This window comes from Ovis canadensis, chromosome 12, assembly GCF_042477335.2.
Source record: "Ovis canadensis isolate MfBH-ARS-UI-01 breed Bighorn chromosome 12, ARS-UI_OviCan_v2, whole genome shotgun sequence".
Lineage (NCBI taxonomy): Eukaryota > Metazoa > Chordata > Mammalia > Artiodactyla > Bovidae > Ovis > Ovis canadensis.
The window spans coordinates 90,308,772-90,328,231 of NC_091256.1; the positions used below are offsets into that span (position 1 = coordinate 90,308,772).

Genomic DNA, 19,460 nt, shown 5'->3' on the forward strand with positions numbered 1-19,460 from the left:
ACCTGTTAAAGTGGAAAGACATTTTACCAATGAGTATCTCTAAAAGACTGTGTTGAAGCTATGCTCTCCTATGATGCCAGTTAGCGATCATTGCAAGCAATTGTATCAAGCCACAAAAAATTTGATAGCCTTTGTCCTTCACAAAGGCATTTATACTCAGAGAACAGTATGAAGAAAAAAGTGGTAAGTGCTGTTATTTATTACAAATTTGTATAAATAAAAATACTGCAAAAGAATACTACAACCAACCTAAATGACCAAAGCAAAGGAATCGGAAGATTCAGCAACATAGGAAACCGTGGATTTGCATTACTTGAGACAGGCAGCCTGAAAATGCACCATCTGGCTGCAAACTCGCCTCTGAAGCAGGTGTTCGAGGAATACGGACGTGGAGGACATCTGAGACGCGACGTCGACAAAACGGAAAACGCAAAGAGCAACGGGACTACTGACGAATTCTGTTTTGAAAATGTCCTTCACTGGTTGGAAGGTTCACCGGTGTGTCGTGCTGCCGGAGGGCCAGAACGCCTTTTCTTATTTCACATTCTGCGATGTGACCAAGGCTTTCATGATGAAAAAGGCGAGAGAACTTTCAAAATTTTCCCCAAAGAGTTAAAGATGATTGGACAGAAAAATTAACATTAAGGGGGACAGTGGTAAGAGCTTAAATATACAGCCCATAAAGGGATTGGAAAAAAAAAAAAACCTCCTCCTGGAGACCATCTAGTTCAAAGCCCTGGATGTCCCTGTGTTTATACTCTCATCTCACACAGGCCTGTGCCAAGCACAGTGACAGGGAGCCCTGTTCACCAACCCAGGAGCTGATGAGCCTGTGCTCGGGGCAAGGCTGACCCAGCTCACCAGGCCACTCCTTCTGGACGGCCGGAGCCCTGGGCGCCTGAGAGGGCCCTGGGGTGCGAGTGGAGAGAGGCAGGCCGTCTCCTCCCTGCGGGCTCCATGCTCGTCTGCAGGGGCCTGGACTCTCAGCTCACTAGGATGAGAGGCCACGAGGGGACTGGTTCCAGCCCTGAGGGGGAGGAGAGGCCAGCATCATGGATTTGGCTTTGATCACTGAAGCCAGGCTGGGCACGTGGCAAGCCAGGCCCCCGTGGCTTCCTGCCGCCCAGAGAAAGGTGGAAAGGCCCACCGCCCAGGCCCCAGCAGAGAGAATCCGCCGCACACTCGGGACCACAAGGCCACGGCCCCGGAAGCGCGAGGCCTGATGTTTCTAACAAACAGCCCAGGTCTGCCCCCCCTCCAGCCCTGCTTTCACGGCCCTCTTGGTGCCCTGCGGCTCTTCTCGTCCACCTGCGGCAGCTGGGCGTTCATCTCGAGCTTTCAGAACCGCACACGCCCCGGGCCTGGGCTGCCGTGTGCCCAGGAGGCATGGGGCCTGTCCCCAGCTGCCCCTGGCAGCCCCCACGTGTCCCCACTCAGGCGAGGCAGCGCAGCCAGGGCTGGCCTTCCAGGGGCGGAGGCTGCAGGGCCTCCCAGGACAAGAATGTCCTTCGCCAGCAGCCTGACCAAACCTGAGGAGGCAGCCCACCGGTCTACACCGTGCGAGTGGGGGTCTTCAGGGAAGACCCAGGCCTGGGGGTGGGGAGGGCAGGCCAAAGGCCTCCTGACCCCTGCCTCGGCCCTCGCCTGCCTTTCCCGTCGTGCAGTAACCCCTGCTGGGGACAGTGTGCTCACACCCCACCTGCCCCTTGGCATTTTCTTCCCCCGGGTGTCTCGCAGACAGAGGGGCTGTAGCTAGGGAGACGTGATGTCCCCGTCTGCTCAGCCCAGGCCAGCCTGATGGCCCAGGTCAACGGTCGTTAACGCTGCTTTCGCCCTCAGAAGGGCCTGGCGTGGATTGCAAATTATTCTGTCACCCCACTCCAATCAACACAGAACAGAACACACACACACACACGCCTCTCTGCGGCCCCGGCCTCAGTGGACTGATGGGCGGACGGTGCCTGCGTCGTTTCTCGCCGGCCGCCCAGGCCTGCCCGCCTGCTCGACTACGAGAGCCCCGCGCCTCGGGCCTCTGAGATGGGTCCACTCCTCTCTGTCCCCACTGCCGGTCCCCTGTCTGACACTCCCCGTCCCCTGCACACGCAACAGCAGCCTACCGCGGGGCTCCGCTGTGGCCTCTGCGTGTCCCTCCACAGCTTGGCACTAACTTGCCCTGAGGGTGCAGGTGGGCTCTGCCCCCTCCGCGTGTCCAGGGGCCTCTCAGTCCCCACCTCGGGTGCCAGGAAAGACCCAGGACTTCCTCCTCAGTCAGAGGGGCTGCCCCCTCCTCCGAGCTCCAGGGGGACTTCATTAACCTTCACACCAGGACGTGTGACCTCTGGCACGCCGGCCACTGCACATGGGACACACAGATCTGTCTCTGGGGCCTGATTAGTGACCCTCCAAGGTCAAAACAGGCATCTCCTGTGACACCCAAAACGGGGCCTGCCACACGGAGGCGGTTGCTGTAACAGGGCTGTACGGAATAAAATGGAAAAATAACCCTCCTCGAATTTTTAACGCCAGATGACCCAGCCGCTCATCCACTCCTGGTGACAATGAGGCACGGCTCTGTGGAGGACTCACTGCCACAGCTCACTGCAGCAGCTCGCGGGAGGACGTGCCAAGAGGAGCTGGGGCCCGACAATGCCCAGCATCCTCGGGAACCCTGCCCCCATCCTGTCCCTGGCCCACCGCCGCCTCCAAGGCCAGGCTACATGCCCACCCTTCTCTCTGAATCCTTCCTGCCTCTCAGTCCACAAGGGATCCCGTCCTCCTCTGAAACTCCCGACTCCTGGTTGAGGACAACGCCTCTGCCGCTGAGTCCTGCTCCATCTTGTGCTCCGGGCCTAGCACCCATAGGCTCCGTTAGGTAGGTTCTGCCCAGGAAGGAAGGTGGGGAAGGGCTGGGGTCTAGATTCCAGGCTTTGCTGCCTCATCTGGACAGGCTGACCCTCCCTCTTCAGGTGCAAACCCTCCCCGTGGCTCCCTGAGAACCTGAGCTGGTCAGAAATGCCACCCTGGGCTAAGACACCAGACCCAGCAGCTCAGGGAGCTAACGCCATCGGAGAGTCTGGTATTCAGCCCCTGACTGTAGGGAGGCCCCCAAGGGCAGGCTCCCTCCACCCGCCGGCTCTGCAAAGAGGCCAGGGGAATCTTGGCAGCTGGCACCTCCTTGGGGAAAATCCTAAGAGAGAGACAGACAGTAGCCGGTAGCCAAGAAGGGGTGAGAGGGACTGAGGCTCTGAGCGCCTGTTCTACCGGGCCTCCGGGCCCTGAAACCGTTGACACTCCTAGTTCAATAAAACCAGTGACTGATGAGGGACAGGTCAGGCTCCCACGGGAGGCAGGGCGGAGATCCAGCCGGGAGCTTTTCTTCCAAAGACCCAGCTGGGAAGCCACCTCCCCGGCCCTCCGCCCCACCGCGAATCTCGCCCCCCTCTCTTCCCAGGCACCTGCCCCTCCCCCGCTCCCACCCCTTCCTGCCCACCCATTCGCCTCGGCCCGCGGCGGCAGGAAGGGAGGTGCTGGGCTGGGCACGGGCCGTGAAGAGCCACCTTCCCTCTTGGCCCCGCGTCCGCCACCGGGCGTCTCCGGCCATGCGCCCCACGGAGCCCTGGAGCCCCAGCGCGGGGACGGCGCCCTGGGACTATTACTCGGGGTCGGGCGCACCGGGCGAGCTGGAGCCGGAGGAGCTGTGTGCGGCGCGGGACCTGCCCTACAGCCACGCCTACATCCCTGCGCTCTACCTGGCGGCCTTCGCCGTGGGCCTGCCGGGCAACGCCTTCGTGCTGTGGCTGCTGTCCGGGGCGCGCGGCCCGCGGCGGCTCGTGGACACCTTCGTGCAGCACCTGGCGGCCGCCGACCTGGGCTTCCTGCTCACGCTGCCGCTGTGGGCCGCGGCGGCGGCGCGGGGTGGCCGCTGGCCCTTCGGCGAGGGCCTGTGTAAGCTCAGCAGCTTCGCGCTGGCCGGCACGCGCTGCGCGGGCGCCCTGCTGCTGGCCGGCCTCAGCGTGGACCGCTACCTGGCCGTGGGCCGCCCGCTGGCCGCGCGCTCCCCGCGCTCCCGGCGCTGCGCGCTGGCCGCCTGCGCGGGCGTGTGGGCCGCGGCGCTGGCCGCCGGCCTGCCGTCGCTGGCCTTCCGCCGCCTGCGGCCGCTGCCCGGCGGGGGCCACGGCAGCCAGTGCGGGGAGGAGCCGTCGGACGCCTTCCAGGGCCTGAGCCTGCTGCTGCTGCTGCTGACCCTGGTGCTGCCCCTGGCCGTCACCGTCGTCTGCTACTGCCGCGTGTCGCGCCGCCTGCGCGGGCCGCCGCACCTGGGCCGCGCGCGGAGCCGCTCGCTGCGCATCATCTTGGCCGTCGAGGGCGCCTTCGTGGGCTCCTGGCTGCCCTTCTGCGCCCTACGCGCCGTCTTCCACCTGGCGAGCCTGGGCGCGCTGCCGCTGCCCTGCCACTTGCTGCTGGCGCTGCGCTGGGGCCTCACCGTCGCCACCTGCCTGGCCTTCGTCAACAGCTGCGCCAACCCGCTCATCTACCTGCTGCTCGACCGCTCGTTCCGCGCGCAGCTGCGGCAGCGCGGGGCCTGCGGGCGCGCCGACCGCCCGGCGCGCTGGAGCAGCTCGGCCTCATCACTCTCCGGCGACGACGGCTCCCCGTTCAGGAGCCCGGCCCGCGCGGGCGGCCGAGCCCAGACGGCGAGCGCCCCCAAGGCTGTTGGCCCGTAGCTGCTCGGCCGGCGGGCTGCGGGTGGCGCAGGGAAGCGAAGCGGGCCGCTCCCCACCGCCGCCTACCTCCCCACCTCCCCGAGCGCAGCGGACTGCTCCGCCGGGTGCGCGGGGCCTCCCGGGGTCTCCCTCACGAGCTTTCCCAAAATCTCAGCTCTTCCAGCGTCCCCTCCCCCAACCCCCGGCCCGGCTCCCGAGACCCGCTCTCCTCCTGCTGCGCCCAGTGCGCACCTGAGCTTTGTCTCCAGCGCAGTAAACGTCCTGCGAGATGGACCTGCCACACCGACCCGGGCTCGGAAAGGGAAGTGGCCTCCCTGCTCTGCGCCCTGGGAGAGACGCCCAGAGGCCACTCTCGTCTCGGCGGCCCGTTACCTTTGGTCCCTACAGTCGCCATTGCCTGCTGAGAAATACCTTCTCCAAGCCAAACCCTCTGGCTCCTCTCCAAAGAATCCCGGACCTTTGCGCTCTGCCGTCTTGGTGGCTGTGCTGAGTCACGCGTCCGCATCTTCAATGCTGTCGCGCTCACCCCTTCCTGCTGCCAGCGACCCCAGGAGGCCCGTCCTTCATCTCCCCAGCTCCCAAGAAGCCGCAGGACTCACCCTGGACTTGGGCGGGTGCCTCCCTGCAGACAGAGGGTTCCAGCATCTGTCCCCGGGCACTCGGATGCTCTGACCGGCTGCCACACTGGGCCCCGCAGTGTGAGTTCCCCTTTCTCAATAAACACTTGCTGCCCTCACCCGACAGCTGTGTCTGCCTTTACTTGAGTGTAAGGGACTGAAATGAGTGTGAGGGGGCCACTTAATCACTGGGTCAGACAAAACTCAATCCAGGAGTTGAGGCTGACCTCAAAGTGGTCAGGATTTGGTGTCAAGTTGGGCTAAGGACAGCGGCCCCGCCGTGGGCCCCCTGGGAGGGCAGCCTGTCTTCTCTTCTTACTATTTTAAAGACGTTTCCCATTTTGGAGGTTTCAGAGAGAGAGGGAGGGGGAAAAGACTGGAGCACAGCTGCCAGCCAGGTGTCACTTCAAAGCGGACGTGTGGCCTTGTGGCTGTCAAATCCTGGTGGAGCTTTCTCCTCACTCCCTTTGGGCCCATCCAGGACAAATGCTGAAGGGCATCCATGTTCTGAGTCTGCGGCATCCTTGGGGGTTTCTGGAGGGGTTGGGAATTCAGCCTTTATACTTTTAAGCAGATATGGCCTAAAGAAATGTCAGTGCAGGAAAGAACTCAGGAATTCTCCTGGAGAGCCGATCTCACCAGGCCTGCTCCAGGCATGGAGGGCAGCCTTTGGGGCTGTTGGGTTAGAGCAGACTCACACCGCCCATCTGCTGCCCTAGGAGGTAACACTGGGAAGAAACACACCCAGGCCTGTCCCCCCACACCCCAAGGGAGGCAGGCCTTGCAGCTGTGGGGTCACCGGGCTGGCAGGACTGATTCCAGACGCTTCAGTCTTGGAGAGGTCAGTGCACCGTGGCCCTTCGGACCCTCCCCGTCACTCTCTGAGACAAGACATGACCGAGTCACATGCCGAGGCCCCAGCTCACAGCAGAGGTGCTCTCCTGGGCTGTTCCGACGAAGCCCCCATCTTAAGGCCTGCCCCCTTGCTTCTCCCGATTTGCTGGTACACCAAGCCCCCAAAGACAGACGGAAAGGAAGCTTCTCCACCTCCAACCCCCTACCTCACCAGAAGTTATCAAAACTCAGCATTTCCCTCCCACTGCTGGGAGACTGGAAAATGCTGGTAAGCGAAACAAAAAAGAGGGTAACAACTGCTCAAGTTAAGTACACACCCACACACTTCAAGCCTGGAGGATATAAAATCATTGTTAGCATTGGTGCTGTTGGTGCAAAACATTAGGAACCGCAGAGTGCTTTGGGTAAAACCTTTTGTTTCTTTCTTTCTCTGGCACAAGCTAAGCGCCATGGGTGTCTCTCTTCTCAACTAACGGGAAGCCGTCTGTTTTCTGTCTGTCTCTCCCGTCAGAACGTGAGCTCCATAAGTCAAGGGAGGATGTCTGCCCCTGCTGTGGCCCCTGTGCCTGGGGACGGGGACATGCATGAAGCACCTGTCCGGGGAGTGACCGTAGTGATCCCGTTGTAATCTGAAATCCTGAGAAACGGTGGGAAGGGTAAGGGCGGGGGGCGGGTGCTGCGCTGCCTGTCTGATCTGCAAAAGGGCAACAGCAAAGGAAGGCCCCTCCACTTCTCTGTCTGGAAATTTTCTATGAGCTTTTTAAACAGTTTTATTGATTGCTTATCGGCTGAGCTGGGTCTTTGCTGCTGCGTGTGGACTGTCTCTAGCTGCGGAGGGCGGGGGCCGCTCTGCAGTTTCGGTCTGGGCTTCTCCCGGGGCGGAGCTCAGCCCCACCGGCTCAGTTGTCAGGACACACGGGCCCCGCTGCCCCGAGGCACATGGGGTCTTCCGGACCAGGGGTCAAATCCACATCCCCTGCACCAGCAGGCGGACTCTCGGCCACTGGACCCCCAGGAAGCCCCTCTAGGAGCCTTCTTTAAGGGCAGTGAACAAGGAGCAGTCACGGTGCCCCCAGGCTGAGGCTAACGGCGGACCCAGGCCAGAGCTGGCCTGACCCCAGTGGGGCCTTCCTGGGGCACCCCAGCCAGACGCCCTCCAGCCCCCCTTCTTCACGTGGAGGACGACGCTTCTGTCCGCTCTGCTCGGGCTCCTCACGGGTCAAGCGAAGCCGTGTCCTCGAACGCGCTTTGTGAGCTGCGGGTTTAGACCACAGGAGCCCTGCCCTCGGGGTGAGCCGTCCGGCCCGCTGCCCCGCCCTTTGCCCCCCACCATCCCCCCAGCTGTGGCCTGCAGTGGAGATGGGGTGGAGCATCTCTGGGTTTTTTTAAGGTCAACCTCTGGGCAAAGGCTGGGCACGTTGGCTTGTGTGATTCTGATTTGAGCTGGTGACTAATTCTGGGCTTTCTTGGGCCCTGTCTCAGGGCACCGTGTGGTCGCCAGGCCCAGGGTGAGTGATCTGAAGAGTTCACGGGAATGGCAGGGCGGGAGAAGCTCGGCTCGGTGATATGACTCAGCCCCGCACCTCTCTGGACCTTGTGGGGACATCCCGCTTGTCAGAGCCGCAGGGTCTAGATCCTGCCTTGCCTCGGCTGGGGTACCTGCAAGAAGTTGCTGACCACTTGCCGCCCCTGCCAAGACCCCCAGCTCCGTCCAAGGGGGCAAAGGGTGGAAAGACCCCCAGGAGCCGAAAGCAGAGGCGCTGGGTGGACGGAAGGAGGAGGTGAGGAGGTCCGACCGCTCTTCCTCCTGCCGTCACCGGAGGGCTCACTGAAGGCTCCCTCACATCTCGCATCTCGGGAGAGTGGGCGTGAGACCCCTGCGTGTGTCCATCACCAGCCAGCAGGGCAGAAGGCCTGTCTTGCTTCTTCCAAGAGGCGGACGGGGAGAGCCAGGCCGGGGAAGGCGACCCTGGGGTCCTGCAGCACAGCAGGTGTTTGTCAAAGGCACGCAGAGGGGGCTTCCTTGGTCCTCCTGACCCGGGGGCAGGCAGGAGTGATCAGTTCATTTCATCCTCGCTGGGACCCGGCGTGGAAGCAGCTCGGTCAGCGGCACAGAGAAGCGCAGGGCAGCTCAGGCCTCTGTGCTGTCTCTCATCCCGGCTTGCCCGGCCCTGCCACCCCTCCCGTGCGACACCCAGCTCACACCGCTGGTCACCTAGGCCTGGCCTTTCCCTTAAAAAGTGTAAGCTTCCCCCTGACTTTTGAAGTAATACAGGTTCTTTGTTTTTTGAAAAAAGAAATCATGAGAAAATATAAAGGAAAAATACGGAAAACACTCATTATTCCACCGTGAAAATGTACCTTCTTTTTCTATGTTTTTTAATAATACACACAGACAAAGGAGCCTGGCAGGCTGCAGCCCACTGCCCACAGAGTCAGACACGACTGAGCACCTTACATTACATTATAATAAAACACAGGTAAGCTTTTTCCAAGCTAAATTGTGATCAATCTATGTGGGACCCAACACTGGGTCTACTGAGTGCCCAAGAGTGCCTGGCACAAAATCGGAGTTCAGTAATGGTTTATTGAATACATCTTTTAAAAATATTTATTTTTATTTACTTATGTGGCCTTAGTTGTTGCGTGCAGGATTCCCTGGCCTGGACCTCCTGCGTTGGGAGCGCTGGGTCTCAGCCACCGGGGAAGTCTTGTTGAACATATGCTGTGTACATAGTATTTTGTGGCCTGCACTTGGCGACATATGAAATATAACCACCTTTATTTAACAAGCCCTTAAAGTTTTTTTTTTTTAATTTTACACTCTTTTAAGTAATTCTGTGATGAACATTCTTGTACAAAAATCTTTATTTTCATTTCTGATTCTTTCTTCAGGACAATCTCCTAGAAGTGAAATTATTCATCAGATGTTATGAACAATTTGAGACTTCGGTGCATTGTGCCAAATTGTGAAAAAAATTACATTCTCTCTGGAGGCTTGTGGGTGCCTGCTCACCACACCCTTAACAAACAGCAGGCATTATTATCGTAAAAATAGTATTTGCCAATTTGGTGTCTTCCCAAGTTTTAAAAAAAAATACAGTATGACCATCTTATCATATTGTTTCAAAGACCTTTGTTATACAATGTATCATTACAATATTGCTCTGAAGTAGGTGTTAAGATAATGGCTAATATTTCCTGAGAACACACCACAGGAGAGGTGCTGAGGGCTTTAGGTCTCCTAATCACCCTCCCAGCAACTTTATGGCGGGTACAGTAGCATTCTCCCTGTTCACCAGACGAAAAAACTGAGGCTTGGAAAGCTTGGGGAACTTGCCTTGCGGACTTGTGTCATTACCCCCATTTTACAGATGGGAACTCAGAGGCCAAGGTTTGCTGACTCGCCAGAGCGACGCACAGGGCAGGACTTCAAAGCCCACACCCTGGGCCACAGCCCGCGCCCATGCCCGCCTCCACTGGCTTGCCAGCTTTGCCTCCCTGCTTCTTACCCGTCAGCGCTGAAGCAGAGGGTGCCCCGGGGGGGAGGCCACCCCGCTGGACCTGCCGCTGCTCTCAGAAGGTCAGCGGGACAGTTAACTTCCCGCGTCAGCTTGACTGGGCCAGAGGCGCCTGGTCACAGGCTGTTCCGGTGTTTCGGATGACAGTTGAATCGAAGATTGGGGAGCGCAGACGGCCCTCCACCAGGCGGTCTCGGAGCTGGGACACCAGGCCTCTCCTGCTTCCTGCCGGACGGGAAAGGGGACCTCCGGGGCCTCCAGCCCGCCGCGTGCAGACCCTGGGGCCTCCCGGCCTCCGTGACCGCGAGGGCAGTTTCTTATAATAAGCGTCTTGTGTGTATATCCTGTTTCTCTGAGCAACGCAAACCAATACAACCCGCTCCCTGCCCCCCGCCAGGAGACACTGCTTGGGCAGCCGACTAAGAGGGGCAGTGGGCCTCGTCCCAGGCGTGCTGAGGGCAGGGTCAGGCCTGGGAGAGGCAGGTGCCTCCAGCCCCCCACCCCGCCCCTGGCTGCCCGGGTCTCTCCCGCTGGGGGTTGGGGGGGAGCGGGAGAAGGTGCTCGGCTTTGCCTGCGAAGCAGCTGCAGGTCTGCGAGGCTGTGGTTTGCCCCAGGAAGAGGTGCCAGACAGTGGGGGGTGGGGGGCTGATTAATCTAGCCGCCCTGCTCTGAGAATGACTGTCTTTGGTGTACGCACTGCTGTCTCCCCGCCGATCTCCCAGCGCCCAGACACCCTAAAGCAAGTTGCTTGCGCCCAGGCTGTCCCCACGCCCCGTGCTGTGCCCACAGGGTCACAGAGCCGGGATTGTAGCAGGCTGGAGGGCAGGCTCAATTCGTGCGTCTTTTCAAAGTTCCGGTTTTTACAGGAGCTGTTGCCTCAGACCTTCCAGGCCTGTGATCCCCCTGAAGAGAGACGAGGGCCCATGCAGGGTAAAAGCCGGCCCAGGTCCCTGCAGCCTGACTGCGCTGCGTTCATGGTCTCACTGCCCTGCGGCCCTCCTCCCTTACGGTCCTGGGTCACGCTGCTGCCGTTGCAAGGGTCTCTGCCTTTCCTTCCCCAGGAGGCGTCATGAGCCGTGTTCTTAGCGGCCACGTGGACGTCCCCGCGGCGTTTGGACCAGGCTGCCCCGTGTAGCGAGCAGGGCTCCGCAGCCAGATGGTCGCAGGGCTGCGCCCGCTCTGCGGTGTCTGCCGCCCGTGGGCATCCCCTCCTCCCACTTCAGGGCTGGTTTGGGTGAGGGGTCCCAAGGCCACCCTGGCCGGCCCTCCTCGGGGCTTCCCGCCCTTGGGCCGGGGTGACCCATCTCACCCTCCTGCTCCTTCTAATGGGAAACCCCCCCACCTCCTCCGGTAGCAGCAGTTTCAACAACAAAGCGCTTTGAAAAGGAGCACAACAGCCTCGTAACCAAGCGCTCATCAGAGTGGTCATCAGTGTTTTATTGTTTGTTTTCCAAAATTTAAACTCATTTCAAATTTTATTCATATAAAATGATGAGCAAAATTAAGTATAATTTTGTGTTCTAGAATGTGAATTTGAAAAAGAAGTTCCGTACAACTACAGCTAGATAGCTGCTAACCAAGGAAAGTTCAGGAGAAGATAGTTGAGACTTAATATGCTTCATCTGCTTCACTTCCTATTTTCAAACAGTTTATTGTTTCAGGAACTTTATCTATTGTAGCCAGGGAAAAAAAACCATGAAAACGCTGGTAACTGGCAGGTCCTCCTCTTTCTCTATCGCAGGAGTAGAAATAAGTCATCCATTTACAGTAAGGGAGTAGAGGCTGATGAATCTGCCCTGTCTCATCTATTGCACAAGAAAATCAATTTCCTTTTCTTCAGGCATGTAGGTGGTAGATTGTCAGAAAGTCAAATAGACTGTGAATCTGAATTATTATTATTTTAGACCCAAGGTACTGACTATGAAACACACCAGCTGCTCCGTGGGTCCAAGACTCAGTCTTCTCCTCACCGCCTTGGCCATTCATCTCTTTTCACCTCCAGTGCTTTTTATCACAAAGGGAGTGTGAGAGCTAGTCGTGTTCATCTGTGAAGGGCAGTATGACCCAGCGTGAGCACTGTACGCTTGCTGTAATTATTGGGAACAAAAAACCCAAGGAAGACATTCATTAGATAGAAGTGAGTCATACCTCAGTTTGGGATTTCTCTTCTCAAAATCACTGATTCAACGGGTTTTTATTTTCCGTTTACCATGTGCCGACCTGTGTGCAAGACCACGGGACTAGAGAAATTAAAGACTCCCACCCCTCCTCAGGACAAGCTGATCCCTTGAGTCTCCGCCCCATACACAGAAAGATCAGAGCTGTAAACTCACGGCATCAAAGAGGGACATAAACCGTGCAGACCTTTAACTTGGCTAAAGCTCTGTTTTTCTTTTTCTTGAAACTGAAAATCACACGAAGCAGTCTGTCCTGTGACCGAGTCACTTTTGTACATCACTGATTTCACAGGCAAGCCTGTGAGCAGACCCAGGACGTGTGGTCCCTGGGACCTGGAGTGTCCTGCGGAGGCCAGAGCGGCCCCTGCGGTGGGACAGACAGAGGGCCTCCCTGTGGCCACTGCTCTGCTGAGGCGCTGCGTCCACTGCTGGACAGCCGGGCAGCTGCGGGCAAGACCCAGCCCGGGGGGGCTTGGTGAGGGGACCCCTCTGCTCCCTGTCAGCCCACAGAGCCCACAATCCCATAATGGGCACCCAGCCTGTTCTTCAGAGACTTACCTAGTTTTTACTCTTAAAAAATAAAGATTTAAATATATATTTATTACATGTATGATATATATTTACTTACATATATTTAAATATATAAACTTTTATAAAATGCACCCAGCAAAGGGTAAAACCATATATCCATCCATTAAAGATTAATGTCAAGGCAAAACTCTCCAGATAGACACAAACTCAAGCATACCAGCCACTGCTATGAACAAGCCCACTTACAGGAGGCCAGAGAAAGACGAGCAACTTACGAGGGGTCTGTAAAGAAAGTTCACGCCTCAGCCGCTTCACAAATGCTCTCTGACATTCAGGAAGCTGCTTCTCTGGGTCCCACACTGGGAGATCACACGCACCCCGTGTTCTCAGACTTGTGCCAGGAAAGACACATCAGCAGCGCCTGCCGAGGGTGCCCCACTGTGTGGTGCAAACAGGGAGGTTATTGTGAAACGTAACAAACCAGTGTGGACGTCCTCTGGGGGGTTTCCTGTGTCACAGTCTGCATGGGGAACGGGCCACTAAGAAGGCAATTGCTCACATCATGTGAAGCTTATCACTTTTTAAGAGAAAAAAATTATTTTAAATAGACATAGAAAATCTCCTTTTGCAGGCGCTAATGAAATGACTCAGACCACAGTGGTGGGTGTTTGTTAGATGGACAGATACTGAAGCCTTGCGGTGGAAGCTGACAGGAGCCCGAGGCTGCCTCACAGTAAGATTATCTCCCAGTGACGAGGGGGAAACAGTGGACGGTGGAGGACTGCCGCCACCCGGAACTCCCTGGTCAGCTCCACCTCGGGGCTGTAGGTCATCTGCCAAGGTGTTCTCACCCAAAACAGAAGCCAGCATCCTAGTCAAGGCTGAACTTGCGAGTTGCGGGAAACGCGGGGTCAGGAGCAAGCTAAGCGCAACACGAGGAGGAGCAGTCGTTTCAAAGGCCACTCACACGACTGAGCAAAAACGCAGGGCGGGGAACAAAGGCCACTCACACGACTGAGCAAAAGCGCAGGGCAGGGAGGGGCCCGCACAAACCTAAGAGAGAAGAATGCGATGTGCAGGCCGCACTGGATCTGGACACAAGCAGGCCGGCTTTAAAGAGCAGTGTTGGGGCAGCTGGAGGACTCCGAACGGACGTGGTTGGGCGGCGCTGAGGACCAGCGGTGCAGTCACACAACTATAGAAGAAAACGGTCCAGGTTGGTTTTTTTCCCTGAGATGCACTCTGAAACATTTAGAAGTGCTAAGTTACGAAGCCTGGGATTTTGTTTAAAATATTTCACTAAAGAAAAAATAAACTGTGGAAACAAACGTTAATGCCAGTAATTACTAAGTATAGATGATGGATAAATGGGAGTTCGCTATATTATTAATTGACTCTGCTTTACTAACGTTGGGAAATCTTCTCATCAGGTTTTGAACTATTTTAATCACTCAGAAATTGCGCATACACAAGAGTACATTTTCGCAACCCGAGCTCACGCAGACCTGGCGAAGCTCAGGCGCCGCGTCCCCCACCCTCACTGCCCTCTGGACGTACAGGCACTGCTTCTCACCCAGCTCCTCACAGCAGGCGAGAACGTGGCAACCACCCACCACCCAGCATCCAAGGCGACAGTGAAGCATCTGAGGTTTCTTGAGCACACTGGGCGTCCTCCCCTTCTGGTTCCAGCCTGGGGGCTTCTGCTCATCACATGTCATGTCACCACGCTTAGGCCTGTCTGGGGCCTCTCCACCACTCTTCAGAACCCACAAGCCCCCCACAGAGCAATCACACCACCCAGAACACTTTGGTGAGCATGTATATGAACAAATCGATGGAGATGCGTCGCCCTGCTCCCCCAGTCATAGAGGCTGGGGGCAGGAGCAGCTGGGACCACAGCTCTGGGGCGGGAGGGCAAAGGTCACATGTAGCTGCCGTCAAGAACCATCTCCATGGCGTTCGACCTCAATTCAAAACACCCTCCCTTCAAAACACCCCTTCCCCTGCTTCCTCATCACTGGGTAGTTTGAGAGGCGCCGAACTACAGGGTGAGAGGCGTCACTACAGGGTGACGCACCAGCCTGTTTTCAGCTAGCCGTTGCCACAGCCACAAACCGGGGGCCTGGTCATTGGAGGGGGCTTGCCTTTTGAAGCCTGGAACTGCTAAACCAGAGGAAGTGAAACCTGGCCACTGGTAAACAGGTTTGGAACATGAAAATGCAATTATCGTGCAGAAATATTATTAGTTTTTTCCTGAGACTCGAATGTGAGAAAGAAGAAAAACTTTTTTTTTAAGATAAGAATGTTGCTGCTGCTAAGTCGCTTCAGTCATGTCCGACTCTATGCAACCCCATAGATGGCGGCCCACCAGGCTCCCCCGTCCCTGGGATTCTCCAGGCAAGACCACCGGAGCGTTGAGAAAACGTCTTTTAACAAATCACCGCCTTCTATTGGGACCTTACTGTGAGCAGAGCACGCTTCATCCGCGTGGTTTCTTCACCCTCATCACCCCCATTCTACAGAGCAAGAAACTGAGGCTGTTTGACTCCAAAACACATGTATTTCAACATTTCTCCTAAATTGAGGACCTGAGCTGCTCAGTGGGCAGTGGAGTGATGAAAAGGCCCTGGGGGCGGGGGTGGGGGGAGGCGTCCAGTCTATTTTAGAGGCGCCTCCAGCCCAGACCTTTGAGAAAGGCGGAGGTCCCTGGAGTGCTGGTGACATCCAGCAGCAGCTCCCCCCACCCCCGCCCCGCCCAGCTGCCCAGTCCTCAGCCTTTTCCTGGGGCAGCACCCGGAGGCTCTGTGCCGGGGGTCTGCCCCCAGGGCCTTGTCCCCACGTCCCCCGCCCCCATCCGGGAGGAGTCGGGAGGGACAGGGCCCACCAGCTGCCGGCTGACGCAGACAGCGCTCCCGGTGCAGACCGGGAGGCACGTGGGGAGCTCTGCGCAGAGCGCCCTCTGGGCCCGCCCCAGGGCCCGGCGTCCTCGGGGCTGGAGGCTGGTCTCCAGTGCAAAGACCCCCGCGACGCCCGCCTCCCCCGCGCTGCTGCTTAGCTTCCTGTCTGCGGTTGTTTTACTTTTAAGGCAACGCGCTCTCTTTTCTTCGAGTTCCCAATTCTCTCCGGGTCTCTAGAAAGGAGAGAGGGGGCGGCCAGGGCGGCCAGGGCGGCGGGGCAGGCTGGACACGTGGTCCCAGGGCAGGTGCAGGGGCGGCGAGGGCCGGGGGCCGGGGGCCCGGGGGCGGGGAGGGAGGCTGAGCCCACGCCGGGACCGGCAGGCGCCCCATCCCGCTCCGGCCGCGGCGCACGGAGGCCGGGAACCGTCGGCCCTGGTGGTCGCGGCGGGCTGAGCGGGGCCGAGGCGGTGCTGAGACCCCGCGGTGCGCATGCAGGGCCGGGAGAGGAAGGGGGAGGGGGGACGGGAGGCGGCGCCGGGGATGAGCCGGCGGCCGGGCGGGGCCTGGGGGCGGCGCGGGGCTGCCGCGCCCCGGGCGGTGGGCTCCCTCCCGGCCCCGCCCCTTCGGCCCCGCACTCCCAGCGGCTCTGCTTCGCGTCCGGCCCCAGGTCGGTTCCCGTCCCTTGGGAATAAAAGGAATGAAGCCCCCGGGCTTGACCCCCAGGAGGGCTCTGTGCGGAGTCACTCCCCGGCGAGGGCTCCGGCTTCTGGCAGCGCCCTGGCACGCGGTCCGGGGCGGCCCGGGACCTGGGCTCCGAGTCACCCTGGCGTCTCCAAAAGGATTAGGCGAGGGCGCCCGCAGGGCACCGTCTGGGCCGCCGTGGCGGGCGGGAGGCGAGCCCCGTCCTCGTCCTCCGCAGGGCCTGAGGCCGCAGGGCCGAGTCTGCGGGGCCGGGCCGGCCCCTCCACTGGGCGCGCTGGGAGGGGTCGGGGTGCAGACGGGCCCCGCCCAGCCACCAGACGCCCCCTGATCTGCTGGAGGCCCGCCCCGCCTCTTCGCCCAGGTGGGCGGGGACGAAGGCGGACGGTCCGCTCGCGGTCTCTCCCAAGCGGCAGCCCCTCCCTCCACGGCTGAGCGGGCCAGGCCCCGGGGAGACCCGTTTTCTGCTCCCAAGCCCAGCGTCTCCGGGTGCTCGGGGCTCCTAGGGCGGCGGGGCGGAGCAACACCTCCCACCCCCAGGTCCAGGCCTCCTCTGGATTTTTAATAAGATGACCGAAGGCGTACCATTTGATTTCACATGGGAAATGTGCGTTTCCCGCTTTGTCTTTTCTTCGGGACCACGTTTGCGGTGCCGGACCCCTTGGGACAGAGCCTGAGTTTTCGACTTCGTCATGTCTCCACCGGCGCTGCTGCCCTGCCCTCCGCTGCCCCCTACGCCAAGTGGCTGAGCTGGAGACCGCAGCTCTCGTCCCCGACCTGCACCCTGCCTTCTCCGTCTCGGGTCCCTTTACACGTCTCGAGTTTTACAGCCACAGTTTTAGGGCTCTCGAATCAGAGACGCCCACCTTCCAGTCCCACATCAGCTCCTGGCTGCTGTGTGCCTTTAACTCAACTATTCAGCTTCCCTGGGCCTCAGTTTCCTTATCTGTAAAGGAAGATGACAGGATTGCTACCAATTCAACCTACAAATCCGGGTTCTCAAGACACACTTACTACTTTATTTCTTTTGTGCAATTAAGTCTGTATTGAATTTGTTACGATATTGCTGCCAAGTTTTCGTTTCTTGGTCATGAGGCATGTGGAGTCTTACCTCCCTGATCCGGGATTGAATCTGCACCCCCTGCGTTGGAAGGTGAAGCCTTCGCCACTGGACCCCCAGGGGTGCCCCCTTTATTTCTTCTGTTGCTGTTATCAGTCACTCAGTCATGTCCGTGTCCGACGCTTGAGCTGCAGCACACCAGGCCTCCCTGCCCTTCACTGTCTCCCTGAGTTTGCTCAAACTCATGTCCCTTGAACCGATGATGCCGTCCAAGCATCTCATCCTCTGCCGTCCCCTTCTCCTCTCGCCTTCCATCTTCCCAGCATCAGAATCTTTTCCAGTGAGTCAGCTCTTCACATCAGGTGGCCAAAGGATTGAAACTTCAGCTTCAGCATCAGTCCTTCCAATGAATATCCAGGGTAGATTTTCTTTAGGATTGACCGGTTTGATCTCCTTGCAGTACAAGGGACTCTCTAGAGTCTTCTCCAGCACTGTAATTCAGAAGCATAAAATCTTCAGCGCTCAACCTTCTTTATGGTCCAACTCTCACATCCATACGTGACTACTGGAAAAACCATAGCTTTGACTAGACGGACCTTTATTGGCAAAGTGATGTCTCTGCTTTTTAATATGCTGTCTAGGTTGGTCATAGCTTTTCTTCCAAGGAGCAAGTGTCTCAATTTCATGGCTGCAGTCACCGTCTGCAGTTCTTTTGGAGCCCCCAAATAAAGGCTGTCACTGCTTCCACTTTTCTCCTATTCTGATTAAACCAGTCTGATTCTGTCCTGGGCCTGCTGGGATGGCAAAAAATTCTGTTTTCTCATACAATGTCCTTGAAGGCTTAGGGGAGCCCAGGAAGCAAGGGAGGGCTGCCATCCGATTCACAGTTGCTCTGCCCGCAGGAGTCTCTGTAACCGGGGCCCCTGCACCCTGGATGGGTGCAGGGCAAGAATCCTTGGAGGCCAGCAATCTGGGGCCCACCTCCCAACCCCCATCCCTGCGTGGGTCTTGTCCTCTCCCGGGGACCGCGCGGGGAGGCACAGGGTGCTTGAAGCACAGGCCATCTTTGCTCCTGCTCACAGTCCATCTCCCCTCAAAGCCATGTCCCTGCCCTCGCTCTCCAGGACCCCTGGCATTGTCCCAGTGGGCTCAGAGCTGAAGCCTGCAGGAGGCCACTGCGTCCCACCCAGAGAAATGACAAAGGTGACTGGGGGGTGGGGGTGGTGGCGGGGCCACAAAGCAACATCTCAACAAACCATTCTGTTGTGTGAGTAATAATAACGCTCACCAGCCTAAACACGCATCGACAGAGGAACAGGTGAAGACGAGGCCCACATACACAGTGGAATATACTCAGCCATTAAAAAGAATTCAGTTCTGCCCTTTGCAGCAATATGGGTGGGCCTAAAGACTGCCACAGTGAGTGGAGTAAGTCAGACAGAGAAGGGGGAATACTGTATGACATCCCTTACGTGGGAATCCGCAAAGACGTGACGCATGCGAGCTTATTTACAAAACAGACTCACAGGCTTAGAGAACAAACTCAGGTGTCTAGGGGGAGCGATAGCTAGGAGTCTGGGGTGGACATGTACACACCGCTCTGTTTAAAGTGGACAGCCTACATGGTCCTGCTATACAGCACAGGGAACTCTGCTCAGTGTTATGTGGCAGCCTGCATGGGAGGGGAGTTTGGGGGAGAAGGGATACATGTAAATGTTAGGCTGCGTCCCTTTGCTGCGCACCTGAAGCTATCTCAACATTGTTAACTGGTTATACTTCAATACAAAGTAAAAGGTTTAATGAAGAAAAAATAATACAATTATAAAAATAAAAATGATGGGCCCAAACTGGTAACAACCACAAAAAAATAACAATAATGCTTACCACTGGAGGTACTTTACAACCTGTTCCCCCCTTAAGCGTTCCTGGAGTTTACCCGCTGGTCCTTCTTCATCCTGTGCACCCTTTCCGGGCGGTCTCACCCGGCACAGCAGCTGCAGCCATGCCGTGGCTGCCGAGCCCTTCCTGCAGCCCTTCCTGATCACCACGCATGGCCTGAAATGATCTCACCTGACCCTGAGCTCAAGCCAGAAACCTGGGAAACCCCAGCTCCTCCCCTTCCTCCTACCACGTCTTTAGTAAGTCACTCACGAGTCAGGCCAGGTCTTACCCCCAGGTAGCTCTGGACTCCCCCCATCTCCTCCCCACCCAAAGCCACAGGGTGAATTCAGGTCCTGTCACCCTTCGTCTGGGTACTGTCTCTTGTGGTTCCCTTGTTTTGCAACCCTCCCCGTGCCAATCACTCACACCAGTCTGCCCAGCTTGTCCTAGGAAGAGCAGTCTTCAGTAGTGTGTGACGGTTAATTTTATGTGTCAACT

At 57.9% G+C, this 19,460-nt stretch overlaps 1 protein-coding gene and 1 long non-coding RNA gene across 4 annotated transcripts; one reads left to right on the top strand and one right to left on the bottom strand.

The window, feature by feature from the left end:
- The first annotated feature begins 2,339 nt into the window (after window positions 1-2,339).
- On the top strand, window positions 2,340-5,465 carry GPR25 (G protein-coupled receptor 25). The gene has a single exon (XM_069544996.1). It carries the CDS (start codon window positions 3,318-3,320, stop codon window positions 4,722-4,724), a length of 1,407 nt encoding a protein of 468 aa, XP_069401097.1. The 5' UTR covers window positions 2,340-3,317; the 3' UTR covers window positions 4,725-5,465.
- Window positions 5,466-11,119: 5,654 nt separating this feature from the next.
- LOC138416195 (uncharacterized) lies at window positions 11,120-19,120 on the bottom strand. Of its 3 annotated transcripts, XR_011247581.1 has the most exons (5): window positions 18,966-19,120; window positions 17,133-17,572; window positions 13,479-13,620; window positions 12,701-12,863; window positions 11,120-11,804 (listed from the first exon to the last, which is right to left on the bottom strand). It is a non-coding gene; the product is annotated as an uncharacterized lncRNA (long non-coding RNA). The 3 variants fall into 3 exon arrangements; XR_011247582.1 differs by lacking the exons at window positions 17,133-17,572; window positions 18,966-19,120 and adding an exon at window positions 13,999-14,544; XR_011247580.1 differs by lacking the exons at window positions 17,133-17,572; window positions 18,966-19,120 and having other exon boundaries at window positions 13,479-13,865.
- Between the last annotated feature and the right edge of the window lie 340 nt (window positions 19,121-19,460).